Source organism: Tachypleus tridentatus, chromosome 11 (assembly GCF_004210375.1).
Source record: "Tachypleus tridentatus isolate NWPU-2018 chromosome 11, ASM421037v1, whole genome shotgun sequence".
NCBI classification, from domain to species: Eukaryota; Metazoa; Arthropoda; class Merostomata; order Xiphosura; family Limulidae; genus Tachypleus; species Tachypleus tridentatus.
The window spans coordinates 39,978,853-39,999,288 of NC_134835.1; the positions used below are offsets into that span (position 1 = coordinate 39,978,853).

Genomic DNA, 20,436 nt, shown 5'->3' on the forward strand with positions numbered 1-20,436 from the left:
ATATAGTAACCTTGGCTAATAACTAAAATACATATTTGACAAATTAAATAAAATATTGTAACCCATTACAAATTCAGTATACTGATAGAAGTTTGAGTCGAACAGAACAATAAGAAAACCTGTTTGTACATGACCTTGCTGTGTCTGATCAAATTCAGGTTGGTTTATTTTAGCACATTAAGGAAATTTTCGTTAAAGTAAATCTGTGAAACCTGAAATGGGGGTATGAAAATAACAAAGTTGACCAAACTGGAATCTGAAAAAAGTCACAGATAACAGCTATTACACTTTCATTACGTCTAATTCAGCTAGTTAAAGAAAATGCGTTGTTGTTGAAACAACTGATAAATAATTAATTTTAAATAACAACTTATTTCAAATACTGGCTTTTTATTACCTTGCAGAGTAGATAAACAGAATTTAGTTTTAAGAACTAACTATTAACATTTCCTTTCACAAACAAAATTTAAACGAAAAAGGTTTTACACAAAATATTGTAAGAAATACATTGAAACTAGTTGGCATTGTTATTCTAGGCTACTTTCATGCTTTTAATTTGATAATATGTCATAATGAAACAAAATTACAAAAAGCTTTTATTTCATCTCCCACTGTAATTCTAATACTATAAGTATACCAAATTTAATAGAATAATATCGATAATTTGTAATATATGAGTAGATTTTTTTCTCATAGTGTAATATAACCTTCAGGTCTTTATAAATATTACAATTTCTTCATTACGTAAAACAATGCAAAGTCGTTTTTACAAAACTCCTCTACACGAACTGGATCTTGTACAGCTTCCCACTTCCCACTGTCCTTTAATTCGGTTAGAAAACTGTTGAATGTTTCCATCTCTTCTCCTTCTTTGGGGTTGATCGTTACCCAACAGACTAATCCTCCTATAATGAAAATATTGTAAAGTTAAAAAAACTTACCAAACTGATACATCTAAAACATTACTGTAAACATCTGCGCAAGCTGTTCCTAATGAAACAGTGATAGAACAAAGGAAAGACAGCTAGTGGACACTACTGAACGATAATTCTTGGGCTACTCTTTTAACAACGAAAAGTGTAATTCACTCTCACTTTCTAATGCATCTGCTACTGAAAGAGAGAGAATATTCGGTGGCAGGGATTTAATCCTGCATTCCTCAGAATACGAATTAAGTAACCTGAATTTATTGGTTAGAAAGAAATGGTTTTTAATAGTATAGTATTATACTAGGACTAACAAGAATTATGTCAGATCAGTCTGGCTTACCTTAGTTATAAAAATCAGTTACAATAACAAAAAAATAAACTATGGCTCTTGCATCTCTATATTCGTGATGCAAAACTGTATTATTTAAAACTGTTTTGTCAAACATTTTTGATACTGAAATAAAATCACACGCTGATCAGTTCCTAAAACTTTCAAAGATATTCGTTAAAAAGGTCGTGGTGTATGTGTCAACATACTGTATAAAGTTTATTCATATTCAGAATTAAAACTGATATAATATGTTTATGACCAGAACACTCAGTCAGATTCTGTGTGGATAGACATTGACAAACATCTTACATCATCATTTAAGATCGTTTTGTGACTTCTATTGAAAAAAATATGAAGTACGTTTTGAACAATAATTTACAATGATACAAATAACATTTATATTATCACTGATGTTTTTCGGTGTATAACATATTGGTAACATTACAAGTTATAACAGAAACGTACCTTGTTTTACCATAGCAAGAATGTCATGAAATGCACTGTATGGAATATGTCCTGGACCAATTCCTCCACATGAAACAGCTATGTCGTAAGTACCTACAGTGTTAACAAATACGAAGTACCCAATAATTTTATAAAAGCCACAATGTTTACAACAAAAAAATATAAAATATATGCATCTACAAATAACTCAGAAACAAGTTTAAATAGAACGAGTCCAACCATAAACACCAAATAAGAAGCATTGGTTAAATCGATCCAAAATTAATAATTATTATCTCATTTCTAGGTATTAACAATATGGATTAGAAATTATAACATAATACTGGAAGAAGTTTTCATATAAAAATAAGATCAAATTAAAGTCTGGTGACACGTGTAGGTTTCATACCGTAGTCTAACTGTAGTCGCTGCTTAAGGTTTGGGTGTGCTCAAAGCATCATTCACATGTGCAAGTGTGAATGTTTGAGAATAAGCTAGTTTTATGTTTTATTATAAAATTCTTTAATAATTTTTGTGAGATTAATTTGAAACTTGAAAGTGTCTGTAGAACATAGCAGTAAGGTTAGTGTTATTCGTCTAATTATTTCAGATGTCACTAGATATGTTTATTGTTCTGAAAACGAGTGTACAATAAGTGAGTTTACGTCCTGCTAACAAAGGTCACATTACATGCGTCCTTTGCTCCCAAATCTCTATAATAGGTTTAGGTTAGTGCACTATTCTGGAGTGTTGCTACTAGCTGGTATTATTCACTAATAGTATAATTAGTAAAATTATAACATAAACAACTAGACAGAATGACCTTTTACCTCAACAGTTCCAAGAGGAGCTAAGTGTGTACTATTAAAATATTATTTATTAAAAATTGTATAATTATTTGTAGTATGACACCAACAGGATTTACAATGTTAAAGTAAATACTATGAAAAACTACAACAAATATTACGAGGTTTTATGATCTTATTGTCTGGTAATCAGGCTATTAGTATTGATATAACTTAAATACATTTGAAATTGACACATATTTCAAAGTTTCGCTCCGGTTATAAGGAGACATTTCAACAGCTCTGAAATACATAACAAAAAACTTCTACGAAATATTACACAAATTAAAAATCTCAAAATATTATATATTAATGTCAAACTAAGTAACTGTAACTTCAATGAATGTGATTGGTTTACATTTTCATCTACAAACACTTAACTAGAATACAAGATGGCGTAGAGTAAACAATATGACTGAAATAAAATAAATGTTTTAGAAATAATTTATTTTAATAGAAATTAATATATATTGTTAGTTTTATTCCAAACGAACAAAAAGGACAGTAAGAAGGCTTTCAAATAATTTAAAATCAGTTTAGATTTTTATTATTGTTTTCACAGAATTATTAATAAATAGAATTACTAAATAGAAAAAACAAGAACGAAAAGTCCAGTAATCAAACTGATCTGATTATTATCAGTGACATGGGAGTTTAAGTCTGACTTTAGAGTACTTACAGTATTGTGTATATATTTATTATTAAGGATGATTGACAAAGAAAATCTAAAACTGGTTTAGTTTTTCTTGTCCTACTAAAATTGTTGTCTTTCGCTTCTATGTTGAACAACTTGACAACGTTTGCATTAGGAACTCATTTTGAACGTAAATTTAAACACTAAAATTATAGTGAAATTATAGAATATGTGAGAAATAGAAAAACACCATTAATGTAAACATAGGAAGTAAACAAGCAGTAAATATGAAAAATAACAAATATACAGGTAGATCATGAATATTGTAGGTGTTAGTAAACGTAAAACAACTTAAGACTAGTGTCAGTAGTAGATCCTCACAAACCCTAAATTATATAGAAGCTGCCCGACAACGTTTACATCAAATCTTAGTTTCTTTAATAGCGTGAGAATATTTTATCTTAATTACTTCTTTATATAAAGCACTTATAACTTATTAAACATATTAATGAAGGGAAACAGATTTTTTAAAGCAAAGTAACACGAGAGCTACCGCTGTATAACCGTCCGTGATTTTCACATATAATAAAGTGGAAGGATAACAGCTAATCAACACATTCACAGCTCACTATTATCTCTGTTATAGTGGGATTTAGCTCTCATCAGTGTAGTAGGACGAGAACCAGCAGATCGGGGATTAAGAACTTCCCAGATTGGTAAATCTTTTATACTTAATGGTACTTGACATTACATTTAGTACAAGCTGCATAATAATTATTTTATATAATATTATATTTCTCTATTAATTTAGTTACATTTATTTATAATCATGAATACTTAGTAAGAAATCTTGTAAACTGATTGATTAATTTTAAAATACAATAAGAGCAACTTTTAGATTAGATACGTTCTAATTTGAATAATTACAACGCTTTTACCCGTTGTATCGAATCATCATGGGGGTGATGGTTTCATCCAAAACTCATACAAACTACTATTTTTCTTCACCTTTCATGCGATCAACAGACAAAATATAAATTTTGTGTACATCCGCTACATTAATCAACTAGATCTCAGGTGAAACCTCATCTTACCGTTTGGTGTTTTTATATTCCTTTATCAATGATGGCGTACTATTAATGCGTGAAAAAGAATATAAATTATTGTCTAAGAATTAGTATTCAATATTTCAATGGTACACAAAGAGATTTGTTGTGTATTTAAGAAAAATGGTAAGAAGAGAAAATGGCGCCCTCGTTGTCGAAAAAAATGGGTTTGGGTACGTATAACTTTACACTTTCACTACTGAGAGAAAGTGCTTTTCAGTTTATTTCTGTTATGCCTATTAGACCACAAATTCATGTTTAAATGTTTTTCTAATTGATGAGTGAAGTCTTCTTGTTTTTAGATAAACGAACTTCCTTGTTCTGCCTTACTTTCCAGCACTCACCTTCTGTGGGTAATTTCATTCTCTTAACACCATGTATGTAAGGTAGATTCGTCTTATTATATATCGATGTTAATTTATTGTTACGGACAAAAATGTATTAAACATTTGTAACCAAAATGTTATGAGCTCTGTTGTTCAAATAATCAAAACAATTAAAGGTAACTTACCTTCGCTTATTGGTGATTTTTTATCAGAACCGAAAAAGAATTGGAACAAATTTCTGTAAATATTTTTCTTTTTTGCAACTTCCAGCATACCTTTAGTTCCATCTAAAGCATCAATACAGCTGTAACCCAAAGCTTTCAGCTGAAATTTGTAAAAACTGTTTATTACATTTAGTATAAATTACGTAATTTTACTAATATATATATAGCAAAACTCATAGTGAATAGACTTACTGAAAGAAAGTTAAAACATCATTCCATTATGAAAGAGTGCAGACAAGACATGAATCATTAATAAACTGTTACATCGGCCGGTACTGATGTCAAGTATTAAAGCTATAAGATCGATCAGTAACGATATTGAACATTGATAGCTATGTCAGCTGGTATAAATATGAAATATTGTCTCTAATATGTTACTTTTTTACAAATTATATTGTAAGGTTACAATATAAGATATCGGTCTTAAAGTAAATCATTCAAGTCCGACAATGCTGAGTTGTGTTTGAAATATTACACACTTATGTCAATTAATACTTATAATTAAACCAAAATAGCTATTCAAAATTGTAAACCATATATGGAAATCATATTTTACTATAGTGAAACTTGTATGGTAGAATATAGGTAGTGTATGTAATAGGCCGGAACACTTGTTCTGAAGCGTATTTGACATTACGAAACAAAACTAAGTAATTTATGTTTTGATCATAACATTAGAAATGTGTATGAAGCCTAAGAAATACGTCATATAAGCGTTTTTCTCAGGCCAAACTGCGATACTTTTTGTGACTTACGTCAGCCCTATGTATCAGGTAATCCCTCAAGTAATGTTGGACTTTAGGTTCAGGAAAAGAGAAAGGATTTCAAACACTTTTAATGTTATTTAATCAGTAATGAATGTTCCACTATTATTAATTACTTCCTGACAACGATTCACAAGCTTCTGAATGCCACTATAAAATTCTTGGGGTTTGGAGGGAAATAATGTATAGAGAGTAGTTTTGACATCTTCATGTGTTCCAAGCTCTTTTCCATCAAGATAGTTTTGTAAACTTTGGAATAGATGATAATCAGATGGGGCAAGGTCTGGAGAATAAGGAGGATGTGGAAGTTTTTCCCAATCTATCTCTTTAGTCTTTGCAGATGCAATCCTTACTGTGTGAGGCTATGTATTATCCTGGTGTAACACAAGAACTTTACGATTGATCAAAGCAAGTCTCTCTTCTTTCAGTACAACATTTAAGCGCTCTAACTGTTGACAATGAAAGCCTGATGTAATCGTTACATTGACTGGCAGCAACTCAAAGTGCATCACACCAACAATATCCCACCTAACAAGACTTTTCTAGGGTGGAGGTCCATTTTGGGCTGTGCTTTAGCCCAGTTTACCTGCACTGAGCTGTAATCTGCAACACTTAACATTTTTATAAAATATCCATATTTCATCTCCAGTCACTAACCTGTCTAAACAAGGTGAATTACGTTCACGAGAGTATAGAGAAGTGTAAATGTCCACTCTTATTCTAAGGTTGACTTTTGTCAAATCATGAGGGACCCATTTTACAAGTTTTGACACCTTTCGAAGCTGTTGCAGATGACGGTTAACTGTTAAATGGGTTGAATTAAGCTCCTGTGCTATTTATTCAGCTGTTACAGCACAATCTTCATCAAGTACAGCCAGCAGCAAGTCATCGTTGAACTCTACAGGACGACCTGAACACGGCGCATCACTTAAGCTGTAATCACCTGATTTGAACTTCTGAAACTAACTTCGACATTTTCGTTCGTAGAAATACTCTGCATCATAAACACCTTGAATATTTCGTGTAGTTTCTGCTGCACTACTGCTTTTCTTTAAACTCATAAAGCATTATATGCCTAATGTGCTCCTCAGATACATTCATCTTCATAAGGGTTTATTTGATTAATGATCTGAAAAAGTGTAGTTGGGTTAGTTTCTTTTCTTTATCTGAACAATTTCATACACATCCTACTGCATATTTTAGTCATTGAAGCCTTCTATAAAGACAGAAATTATGATGCACTTTCTGTATTAAATTTTCGGACATTACTTATGGGATGACCTGATTCCATAGCACCTTCTTTTTTAATGCAGTAAACAACATTCATCATTACCTTAAGTTATATATATAAATATATCGTACTGTTTGTTCGAATGTGATTTGGTTAAGTTGGTCAAACTATTCGGCCAACATCCTCAATTGTAGCATGACATTTTAAGCCCATCATTGCTGTATATCTTTCCAGTTAATTATATGCTATAAGTTAATTAACTGCTTTTTAAATTGCACACAATCTCTACCCACTAATTTTTACACTCAATAAGTATACAGAATACAATAGTTATTTTAGAAATTCATAAAACTTTGATCCTACAAAAATTATCTGCTTATATTTATGGTTCAGTATCAACTTTTTAAAAATCAATTTCACATTAGCTTATCTTCAAGTATTAAAGTTGCAAATAATTTGTTTATTTCTCTTACTAAAGTATGCTAGTGTTATTTCAAGAAGTTCTAATGAAAACCTTACCTCCTTTCCCAAAGCACCTGTTCCAGCTGCTATATCTATGAGTTTAGCATCTTTTGGTACATTCAACTTTTCAAATTCTTTAGCCATTAACTTGGGTCCATTGTAATCGAAGAGAGATACTTCCTGCAAAAAATTCTACTAAAATTAACCTAACGAAACTCTCAGATACTAAAGTTATAATGACTATTTGATTTAGATACTTTTAGTTTAAATGAAGATTTTGATTTGTTGTTGCTCTTACATTTATCCCTGGTCAATAATTCATTTAATAACTACTTTTAAATACCTACAAAATTATTAAAGTAAAATAACTGTATACCTTCACTCATGTGTATTAGTAGTTTTCTTATCACATTATTGCTATCCGTTCACTGAAAGTAAATAAAATCATTTTTGAAAATAAAATAAAAGACGGACTTTATTTCCTTCTGTATATCACTATACCTGATACTGAGTCTTCTTTGTGGTAAGTAAACTTTAAATTAAACATTCTCACTAAACTGTACATTTTATGTCTTGAACTGTTACTAGTCAGTATATTGTATGTTTACACTCTCTTTATGCAGTATATTATGTGTCTTGTACTTTCACTAAGCGGTATGTTATATTTTGTACTCTCGCTAAACAGTCGGTTTTGTTTTGTGTTTTCACTAACTAGTATATTCTATTTTGTACTTTCGTTAATAGTAAGTTGTTTTTTTCCCTTGTTCTCTCGCTAAACTGTATCTTCTGTCTTGATCTCTTCAGTTCCTAGTTGTAATTTTGTTAACCAATATATTTCATTTTTTATTTTTGCCAAAAAGTAGATTTTATACCTTCTATTATTACTAAGAATAGATTCTATGTTTTGTGATTTCGTTAAAGGGTATACTTGTGTATCATGCTCAGCAGTATTATCTTCCAGAACTTATTCATCCAGTCTACTGATCTGACAGGCATGTTTGTCTGTTTGTTCAAAAAGAAGAAACTTCCTTTTTAGTTCAGCAGTCTAATTGTTCACTTCGCAATCAGTAGCTAGACATCAAGTCTACATGTAGAAACACACTGTGGACGATAGTGTATACAGTATTAGCAATAACTAAACATTGTCCGATACATGTATACAGTGAAAAGAACAACAGCAATATTTTGATCGTGCAGATAAACATATTTTATCCAGAATACTCGTCAATAACAACGACAAAGTAAGATTATATCAAATAAAAGTAAATATGTGTCGCCATCAAATGTAAACTTATATCATTTTTAATTAGACTTAATAACCTGGAAACATTTAAGTTATTACTAATACAGAATCTTTATAAACTTAGGAAGAGAAAAGTTATTGAAACAACAATTAAATTAATTGTATTAAATAATTAAATTGATGACAGTAAAGTGACTGTAGACCTTTTACTATAGGCAGGTTATGTGAGGTACAATGTACTGTATAACTGTTACTGTGTGGTGGTTATGGTATATTTGATGTACTGCATGTGTTGCAGTGGGCAAGATATATACGGTATGGTGTAGTGTACACTTATTACTACCAGCAAGTTACATGAGGTTTCACGTACTGCACAGAAAGAAGTATTTAGATCATAGTGTTGAAGTTATGAAAATTGCAAGAAAGTTATTGTTGGGTAAAATGACCTTTCCCTTATGTTATTGACTCGTATTAAATAATAAAGGTTTTGTTATATTTCACATAGATTTTAGATCTCTGTTAAAGATATACAGGAAACAATATTAAACGTAATATAATATACTCTAAATTATGGTAATGGCATCTTTATTTGAAGAGAACGAACGAATCATTTTGTTCCACGATTTCGTGTTAACTACTTTACGTAACACATGACTTATTTATAATGATTAGTTATTAAATAATCTAGATGAAAAGATGACTTAAGAATGAAGACTGATATACGTACATCCCATGCTAATGGGTTCAATAAGTTTCATCAAATTTCTTTATATTTGGTATTTTAGTATCAATATTAGATGAAGGCTGCAAACGTTTCGTAACTCCAAATAGATGTGGTAGTTGATAATGTGTAATGAATTAGCAAGTAGATTTGTCATAGTCAGTTGTGCATTTCATGATTCCATCTGTTTATTTTTTATACGTAGTAAGTGTGCAGGTTAAGAGATTGTGAAAATAAAGTGTCGTAAGTTCACACAAAACACTTTCTGATTTGTCTTTGTGATTATTGACATTCAATAAAGTTAACGTACTGGAGTGGTAAATTATTAAATTATTTATTACTCTTGATGTGACATAGTAAGTGTAATATTACCATATGTTTGACATATCTCTACATGTAGTAGTAAATGTCTTTTTTTTTATAAAATGGCTGAAAATAAAGTATGGTATTGATAAAGGTAACAGTTCAAGTTTTATCAACCTGTTAGAGTTCTGTACTATTTTATATGAAAGCTTAAACCTTGAAAACATTTGAAGAATGAAACGTATTACAAACTGTACGTCTTTATTATGGAAAGTTGAGGAGGGGTTCTCATAACAGTGAACGAGTCTAACGCCTGGAAAGAAATTGCCTTGACTCTGTCATGTGTATGGTGGATATAAGATTCAGTTTCTCTTAGGGTTGATCTTCTACAGATGTCATTAATGTTGCACAAGAGTATGTAAGTTATGTATAGATACATTCCACAAGTTTATGTAGATTATGATCACATGGTTTGTAATCTCATGCTATAAGAAGTGAATAAAAACCTTATATTGACTCTGTCATGTGTATGGTGGATGTAAGATTATTAAAATTACTTATAGCTATGTGGATAATAGAGATATATGTTGTTAAATATTTTACTATTAAGATATTATAATGCTGTAAGTATTTAGCTCATAATATTCGGATCACTGATTGTGTTAGCTGGTTGGAACTTTCTGTTTGTGACAGTGAATTTTGTTTTAATTTGGTTGTTGGTTGTCTTTCATCTACTATTCCTTATATCGTTTAATTTGTCTATGAATTTTTAGTTTGATTTAAAACACTGAATAACCTTCTAGATAATCACGTTTGTTTTGAGTATTTTTTATGTCTTATGAAACTGATTCAGTTTCTCTTAGGGTTGATCTTCTACAGATGTCATTAATGTTGCACAAGAGTATGTAAGTTATGTATAGATACATTCCACAAGTTTATGTAGATTATGATCACATGGTTTGTAATCTGATGCTATAAGAAGTGAATAAAAACCTTATATTAAGCTATAATATGTTAGGTTAGATGATACAGCTGGACATTACTATTGTTGATTATTACTGTAAGCTGGTAGTTGAATTTCTAGTTTAAATTCGGAATATTGTGATTATGTTGTTATGTTTTACATTTGTCTGATTCTTTCTGTCCTGATTCATTTATTTATTTTTGAATTGAGATATTTATTACGTGAAGCTATGTTTTTCATTAACGTTGGTTTTAAGATATGGCAAGATACATGTTTCTTTTCTGTGTTGTGGTAGGATATAAACTTTGTATTTCAATTGTGAGGATGTCACACTTTATGTTTGTTTGGTTATTAAAGTTGTCATGTGTCTGGAATACAAATATGTTTGTACTGTTCTATTGTATTATTTACTAGAAATATTACGTTTGACGACACAAGTATAACTTTTTTTTCTGTTTGTTGAGATCAAGAACTCTGGTCAAGAACCTTTACTCTATAATACATAAACACTCAGTGACCTTTATCAATGCACGATAAGATAGTAACAAAAAACAACACATACACGCTCAGAATTTTTTGTGCTAGAAATATCATCTTACCTCCCATGTTGTTTTTTTTTTTACTTTTCTGTTGAACATCTTACTCTAGTATAATAAGAAGACATAACACTCATGAACAAATGTCTCGTTACCTTAATGTCGTTATGTTACTTTACAGTATAACCGATTCTCATCATCAAATGAATTATTATAAATATAGCCACACAATTTATATCTGATGAACAAAAAGTTTAGATGATTTGTTCTGTGTTAAAAAAAGAGATTTATCAGGAATTATCTTTAAATTTAACTGCATCTCAGGCGACACACGGTCTGAGCGTCCAAATGACAGACCTGCTATTTTAACCGAATAGCGAGAACGTCTTTCACGGTTATAACACACTAACAGCTAAATAATATTAACAACGTGTTGCAGGTTGAGCCTTAGATTTAGGCTTATCTTTCTTTAAATAAATGTTAAAGTTGTTAAGTTTGTAATAGCATGATTTACGCACCTCATCATATGTATTTGCCCATGAGTCATAAAATTTTTTAACTTCTTCAGGTTCTTTTTCACGAAGACTTTCTTCTAAAAATGCATCAAGGTCTTTAATACGCCTTGACTTGTTTGTATCAGACATCGTTTTCACTTAGATCTTAACTGAAAATAGAAACAAAACGAAATTTTTAGCTTCCGATCATATTAAACTACCTACTCAGTTAAATAGAAAGAAAACAAACATTAAGGTTTTCTTGGTAATGAGTCTAGTTAATTAAATAGACTTTCCTGATGTGCTTTCTTAAAATTAGCTCGGCTGAACTTTTGTAACGTCAGTATATACGTAATAAAACTGAACAAAGATACTCTATGTCAATTTTAAAGATGAAAATAGATGTATTTAATTTATAATTAATTTTAACATTAAGTTCATGAGTCGATAATGTAAAAGTTATCATATTTTGGAGACATCTTTACACAAGGGAAAATTATTTAGACCAATTTAACATATAAAACTTTGTAAAAGCTTAGAATTTGATATCTTGCTTCGATAAACGTAACAAATGCCTTTCTTGTTCAAGGATATTTTTCCTTTTCATCTCGAGTTGCACCGTAACTGTGGTGCTCAAGGTTTTCATGAATCTAAGTTACTTTATGTACGTGTAAAGTAAAACAGCCAATGTCTTCGAACCAACATAAATCTCACTTACAACCTACACTGAATAATTTTAACAGTTCATTCACGTAATAAATAAATTATTTGAGTTCAACAATGCTCATAAACATACACTTTAAAAGTTATTTTACTCTTTACTAGGAATAAAGTTACCACTATAAAAAGAATAATAAACTCGACAACATCGAAGGCTGTACTTACCACTTTCTCGTATCAGTTGTGTACAGGAGCAGCAACCAGTCAGAGTAAACGAATCAAGAGAGGAAAGCGGATTAAGTAGCAGGTTTATGTTAGATTTTTTGTGTGTATTTTTTATGTGTAAGTGATAAATGTCAGTCTTCATGAGTGTTGTTGGTGAGACTGAGCAGGAAGTGGGTTATGTAGAAGGAAGTGTTAATTAAAGTTAACACAACAAAAAATTATGTTATGGATAATTATTTCAAAGAGCAAACAGCATACCTTGTATTATTATTATTTCATTTTTCTATTGTGTTTTTTTATTTCTAAGTTTAATCTGTGTAGTTAGTAGAATTGCAAAAAGATCATGTGTGGATGATAAAATAAACTTTCGGATTATATACTGTTACAAAATATTCAAACACGTTTTATTAAAACTAGTTGCTCACGTGTAGTTTTGAATGTAGCTTCTCTCCACTCAGCGAACGGGTTCTTACGCTTTCTTAAGCCTAATTCTTATCTATAACACTTTGCACCCCTTAAATTAGTTAAGACATTTCTGTTAAAAGAAGTGGAATTTAAAAGATGTTTTAATGCATATCTGTTTTATTTACTTAATACAGAAACTTGTTTTAGGTACAGAATAAAGTATATTATTTTATAAACTCAATACAGAATCTTACTTTACATAGATAAAGCAAAACGTTGCATTATCTATATAGATAATTGCATTATTTAATATAGAATCTTGTTTTACGTATTGAATATAAAATCTTGATTTACGAACTTAATTTAGAATGTCTGGAAGAGTTTTTTTCAACGAGTGTTGCTTTCTAATATGTGACGTTCTTGTTTCACCATAAAATTATCATGCATCTTATAATATTATATAGATTAACACTTTGTATGAATGAGAAACGCGGCTGTATGTAAATATGGTGACTGTATTTTCAGAATTACTTACAAATGTAAATCATTGATTTTAATTTATAAAGGAACATGTCTTTCTCTAGTGTTTTGATTCTAGCATACTTTAATGAATGTTACGCTTACAATTTAACCTACTAAACACATTATTAAGATATGACTCTAATTCTGTAGATAAAACCCTTTCTTTTAAATATATTTCTTAATATTTCAAATTTTACTCACCGCCAGCCCTTCGGATGCTCTTAAACCAAAATATAGTGGGACTGATCCCTCCCATTATAATGGTCTCACAGCTGTCAATATTTGGCGAAGTAGTTTCTAGCATTGAAAAAAATATATAATATTACACATTAAGTCATTCTAATATCCTAAATAACTAAAACATATATTTCATTAATTAAATTTAGTATTGTAACTTACTACAAATTTAGTTATGGATAAAAGTGCGAGTCCAAAAGAATAATAGAATAACTTTATGTATATGACCAAGCTGTATGTGGACAAGTTCTGTTTAATTTAATTATTTATCGTATTAAGGAAATTTTTGTTAGTTAGTCTGCCAGAGTTGGAATATGAGGGAAGGGGATAATTCCAGTTGATCTAAGTAGAATCTGAGAAAAATCAGAGGTAAAATATATTATAGTTTCATTAGTCTTATTTTCATTTTAATAATAGATCTGACGAAGGAATTGTTTAACTACGAGATATTGTAAACTTTAATAGGATGAGGTTAATAGAGTTAAATGAAAGAAAATTTAATATTTTTCGAAACAGTTAACTTGAAATAATAGCTGATTTCAGACACTGGCTTTTTATTATCTTTCAGAGTAGATTAACAGGAAATCGTTTGTAAAACTAATTATTTAAACAGTACATTTCTTTTGATAGACAAAGTTAAACGAAAACGGTTTTGCAAAAAAATATTCTAAGAAACAAAATGAAAGTAATTTGTTTAGTAACTCAAGTTTAATTCCACGTCTTAAATTTGTTAATATATCATAATTCATTCAAATTACAATCACCAATAAACTTAAGAAGAGCTTTTCTTCTCATCTTCTTCCACTGTAACTGTAATACCACAGGTATGTTAAATTTAATAGTCTTGATAATATGTGATATTTGAGTTATTTTTTTTTACATAGTGTGAAATAACTCAAGTCTCTGCAAATATTACAATTTTTTTCATTACGTAAAACAACGCAAAATTATTTTAAAACTTCCTCTGCGGAAACTGGATTTTGCACAGATTCCCACTTCCCACTGCCCTGTAATTCGGTTATTACACTGTTGAATGTTTCTTTCTCTTCTCCTTCTTTGGGTTGACAGTTATCCAACAGAGTAAACCTCGTATTAAAAAAAGTATTAAACTATGATAATGCACCAGACGTATGCTTATAAAACATTACCCAAAACATGTTGAAAAAGGGGTGGATGTATGATATTTTTATTATATTTGAAGTAATAACTGAAGTAACAAATTTTTTATGCGCAAAAAATTAAAATTTTCTTGATGACGTTAATAATCTATATTCATTATGGACCACGATAGTGGCTCGTAATAAGAATCGACCCCGTTTAGACCAAAAACTTTAAAAGAAAGCATGGCAAAAATCACCTTCCAAAGCAACCTCGTTACTAAATATGATAATGCAACAAAATTACACTCAGTCCTAACTTTACAAAGAGCTTTTATTTCATCTTCTTCCACAATAATTCTAATACTACAGGTACGCCAAATTTAATCTGATAATATTGATAATATGTAATATTTGAGTTGTTTTTTGCTCATAGTGGGTCGTTGTAAATATTACGATTTCTTCATTACGGAAAACAATGCAAATTCTTTTTTATAAAGCTCCTCTACACGAACTGGATCTTGTACAGCTTCCCGCTTCCCACTGTCCTTTAAGTCAATTAGTACATTGTTGAATGTTTCCTTCTCTTCTTCTTCTTTTGGGTTGATCGTTACCCAACTGACTAAGCCTCCTACAATGAAAATATCTCAAAGCTAAAACTTACATCTACAATATTACTCTACATATGTTTAAATACGAGCTGTCGTACGTATGATTAATTGTTCGTGTTTGTAGTAATAAGAACAATTTTACTCTGTGCACATAAACAAACTTAGCGTGCACGTGTTAACGGAAACAATTTTTAATGTTTTAGCACAAGTACTTACGTTTAAGGCAAAAAATTTCCTTAACTCATACAGGTGATACTAAGATTTATACGAGCTACAATTGTGATAGAGAAAATTATGTCTTCTATATAAAAGAGATATCGGTATAAGAGGCACTAATACGGCTGTAAGGACACACTGGCTTTACAATTAATGCTGCATTAACATATTTTACGTTTAAGAAAAGAGTTAAACAAAGAAACTAATAATTAACAGCACATATAGGTACTGAGTCCACAATGTACAACATTCAAAACCACTGTTCACGAACTGAAGTGATTGTTTTTTTGAATTCGTGCAAAGATGTACGAGGGCTATCTGCGCTATCTGTTCCTAATGTAACACTGATAGAACAAAGTGGGAATACTCTTTTAACACCAAAACGTGTAGTTGATCTACACTATTTGACACATTTGCTACTGAAAGATATGATGAGGATTTAATCCCTCATTCCTCAGACTGCGAATTGAGTAACTTGAATTTAGTGGTAAGAAAAAATGTTTTTTAATAGTATAGTGTAATACTAGGACTGACCAGTACTGCATCAGATCAACCTGACGTACCTTAGTTATAAAAATAAACTTCAGTAACAAAAAATAAACTATGGCTCTTATGTCTCTATATTCATGATGCAAAACTGTATTATACAAAAACTTTTTTATTTTGATACCAAAATAAAATAATGTGCTAATCAATTCCAAAAACTTTCAAAGGTATTTGTTAAAGTGACAGTGACGTATGTCTCAACATACTATATAAAGTTAACCCTATTCAGAATTAAAACTGTAACCATATGTTCATGACCAAGAACACTCAATAAGATTCTGTGTGGTCAGACATTGACAAACACTTTACATCATCATTTAACATCGTTTTACGTAATCTTTTGAAATAATGTGAAATACATTTCGAACAGTAATCTACAATTATACAAATAATATTTATATTATCACTAATGCCTTTCGGTGTATAACATACGTCCTAGACCAAATCCTCTACATGAAACAGCTGCGTCGTGAGAACCTACATTGTATGAAATATGGAGTACCCAATGATTTTACGAGATGTGCAATGTTTATGAAGTAATGCTTCATTAAAACGTGTGAATTTAAAAATAATGGTTCTTCTACAATGCTTTGTAAATATTCCGGAAATATTGAACCAGGCTTACCTAACTAAGACCAATACAAGAATAATGATTTGTAAAACTATGGCATATCTTTCATATATTTAGGCTGAATATGACATTCAAAACTATCCAATCTAATTTCAAATATCCATATAAATTTAGATAATACAACATAAAAGGTTTATAAAATAACGATTTGTTAGTGTATAGATAATTACTTATACATTTAATTCGTAATGCTTCAACTTAATATCATGTAAATTCAAGCCAACATTTAGCCACACTGGATATTATAATCAAGAAAACAAATGAATACCATTGTGCCAAAATAAACGTAATATTTATGTTTTAAATCTTTCAAAATATTTGTCAAGCATAGATATAACAGCCAGGACATACCATACGATCAACAATATTAATTAAATAATTATTAATACTTCTTCTTTGAAAGATAATTTTCCACTTAATCAACTATTGATAACCTTTCATACTTTATTTAAATATCTATTCCAATTAAATTCAATCATGTCTTTCTCATTGTCACAGTTTATAACACCATTAAAGGGTTCTTTAAAATTGAAAATTCAACCACCTCGGTTGGATCTTTGTTTTTAAAGGTGCCTAACCATAAACCTTTGGATATGTCCCAGTTGACCTTTGATCCTGAGGTTTTTTCATAACGTTCAACTATCTATTTTTCGTACATAAAATAAAGAACTAACACCATTTATAGTAATTGTGGTGTCATCCCATGCTAACAGTAAAGGCAAATATCTTTGTTTTGGATAGGTATTCCTTCTATACGTTCATGATTCAATAAATTGAAATGAAGCGGTTCTGCTGATGAAACGTACAACAGGGCTGACAAGACACATCCCTGATGTATATCTCTACCTATTGGTATTGGTGACTTGAGAAAAACTATTAAATTTAATACGACTAAATATTTCAAAATAACATATTCTAACCTATTGAATAAAATATTCACCAAATAGATATTTATGATTAGCTCGATCAAATGGCTTGGATTGGTCAATCTTCAACAGAATTCCTTGTTCTTTCTGATCCTGGACATAATGAATGACATCTCTAATAACCATAGCTGAATCTGATATTTCTCTATATCTTTACTCCTTCAGATCGATGTAGTGAAACTAAGTGATCCGTGACCAAAGATAATCGTTTATCCAATATTTTACCGAGGACCTTGTAATCAACATTCAACAACGTTATTAAACGTCAAATATTTAGATATTGACGATTTCCATCTTTAGGACTTTTAGCCCTTGTTTCATACTCTCTGGTAAAGTATTATTTCTGTGGATTTCAGACACAAGCCGATGAAATTCTTTAATAACTCTTTCCAAAACAATCTGGTAGAATTCTACTGTAAGTTCATCACTCCCAGGAGACGTGCCTGTTTTAAGGGAAGTTAGGGCTTTTTGTATATCCACAATACTAATAGCACATTCCAACATTGACCTGTCTAAGTCATTTAACCTTGTTGATGACACAGAGACAAAGATATCTATGTCTTGTATAGCATTGTGTCATATAGTCCAGAAGGTTTTGTTGGTCATTTAAAGCATGACCATCCTTATCTCCTAAACCATTTATTATTTTTCCCCTATCTTTGATGTTCAACTTTGAAAAAGTATTAAGAGCTTTTTTTTTATCTTTTACCACTCATTTGATCTTCGCTCTTAAGAATGTATCTACTGTCATCTCATATTCTATTCTCTCTATTTGTTCTTCCAAGTCCTTAATTCTTTCAATGTTTTTTGTTCGGCCTTCTCATAATATTTAACCTTTTTTTTTTTGTTGAAGATTTTCTTCGGTTTGTTTGTTTGCTTTTGAATTTCGCGCAAAGGCTACCTGCGCTAGCCGTTCCTAATTTAGTAGTGTACGATTAGAGGGAAGACAGCTAGTCATCACCACCCACCGCCGATTCTTGGGCTACTCTTTTACCAACGAACAGTGGTATTGACCGTAACATAATAACGCTCTCACGGCTGAAAGGAGCGAGTATATTAGGTGCGATGGGGATTCGGGCCTATGACTCTCGGATTACGAGTTGAGCGCCTTAACCTCTTGGCCATGCCTGGCCAGATTTTATTTGGATAGAATACATTTTAGAATATACTATAAATTTGTGTTTTAATTGTTCGTGTCATTCAATCCTCGAACTGTATTTATTAATAAGCTTCATTTCAATATAAATAATTCGATTTATAGTCTTTAAGTACTCCTTATCTCTTAAAATCGAATTATTAAGGATCCAAATCCCAGGTCTGCAGAGCAATCGAAGAAAATAAATGTTTCATGTGGACACTGGTACGTCCTGTATTATAAAGTCTATACCCAACAAGCGACCATTATTATTCTCATTGCGTATATTATTAACTGTAATATGACCGCATACGATAATGACGATTTGCGTGATGTTCCCGCAAAATATTCTAGTTCCTGTGTACACCTCCTTAACTTTCTTTCAGTGAATTTTTGAGGTGGCACATTGAATATTGACTTTCGCTATTCCTCTTGTTGATACTAATGTTTCCTCACCTTGAATGCTCATATCCATACGTATTCATGTATCCGATAGTTCCTTAAACGTAATCTCATATTCTTCAGGTCTCAAAAAAGCTGAATGTTCTACTGCATTTACCACTTGTTCAAAAGTCGTACATTCTGCACGAACTAACACCGTTATATGTATTAAATCTAATACATTTAACCAGTATTTTTCTTTGTATCCGACAACGTATTTGCTGCTACAATGAATTGTGCTTCTGAAATACCATTCAAAGATATTAAACTTGAAACACTTCTTTAGAAAAAAAGTCCTTTAGATTATTACAATTAAACGTAACAACTCACCACTCGAGAAAAAGCACGTCTTGTTCCTAAGCAAGCGTTCTACCATCTCAGATACTTTCTACTTATTTTTCTTGTATAATATTCATTGATCACAAATATCGGGCACTTTTAAATCCTAGAGGTATATTAGAACCGCTTTAATTCGCGATAAGACCATATATTACCAGATAAACGTTAGGTTAGGAAACAGCTAGACGAGTCGTATTTCACGTATATGGTTTCTACTGTATCTTTTAGAGGCGCACTTAGTTCCTTGTCACATCAAACATACTCGCCCTTTCAGCCATGGGTCGTTATAATATTACGGCCAATCCCACTATTCGTTGGTAAAAGAATGGTCCGAGAGTTGGCGGTGGGTGGTGATGACCTTGCGTTATGCGTTCTCTAGCAAATGTTAAATTAAAAAAGACAGTATAGCCTGCTTAGTCCAGGACTAGCAATTTGTTACTTGAGTGGATATTTGTAAGCACAAAGAAAGAAAGAAAAACATATGTTTGGTAGAAAACCGTAGAAAACTTCCATTAGTCCTTAGAAGGTGTGATGTAGGATTTATGGACGATACGGATAGGGTTTCTCGAAGGTAATGAACAACTTACTAATTGGATTTATCTTCCTGGAAGTAACCACCAAAAAATTGGTAGACTATGGCCATAAAGGTGTCATATGATCAGCAACAACGCTCAGGTACACAGTGGCATTCAAATGATGTTCAGTTGGTATTAAGGGGTCTAATGTGTGCCAATAAAACTTAACCTACACCATTACACCACCACCAGCCTGTACCGCTGGAACAAGACAGGATGTATCCATGAATTGATGTTGTTTAGCCAAATTCTGATCCTATCCTCTGCATGTCGCAGCAGAAATCGAGATTTGTCAGACCAGGCGACGTTTATC

The 20,436-nt window shown here is 31.0% G+C and overlaps 1 protein-coding gene across 1 annotated transcript; it reads right to left on the reverse strand.

Annotated features, from left to right (window-relative positions):
- Positions 1-373: 373 nt before the first annotated feature.
- LOC143231982 (methyltransferase-like protein 27) lies at positions 374-12,575 on the reverse strand. Its single transcript, XM_076466923.1, has 6 exons — positions 12,443-12,575; positions 11,582-11,727; positions 7,354-7,476; positions 4,801-4,939; positions 1,726-1,818; positions 374-905 (listed from the first exon to the last, which is right to left on the reverse strand). Exons 2-6 carry the CDS (start codon positions 11,705-11,707, stop codon positions 727-729), a joined length of 660 nt encoding a protein of 219 aa, XP_076323038.1. The 5' UTR covers positions 11,708-11,727; positions 12,443-12,575; the 3' UTR covers positions 374-726.
- Positions 12,576-20,436: the final 7,861 nt, after the last annotated feature.

What these genes read in the sequence shown, in the direction of transcription:
- LOC143231982 (XM_076466923.1), bottom strand. Translation starts at nt 11,707, where the DNA reads ATGTCTGATACAAACAAGTCAAGGCGTATTAAAGACCTTGATGCATTT. An exon ending in AAAATCACCAATAAGCGAAG is followed by an intron (nt 1,819 to 4,800) that starts GTAAGTTACCTT and finishes TTAACACTGTAG; the next exon opens with GTACTTACGACATAGCTGTT. An exon ending in TCTTGCTATGGTAAAACAAG is followed by an intron (nt 906 to 1,725) that starts GTACGTTTCTGT and finishes TTTTCATTATAG; the next exon opens with GAGGATTAGTCTGTTGGGTA.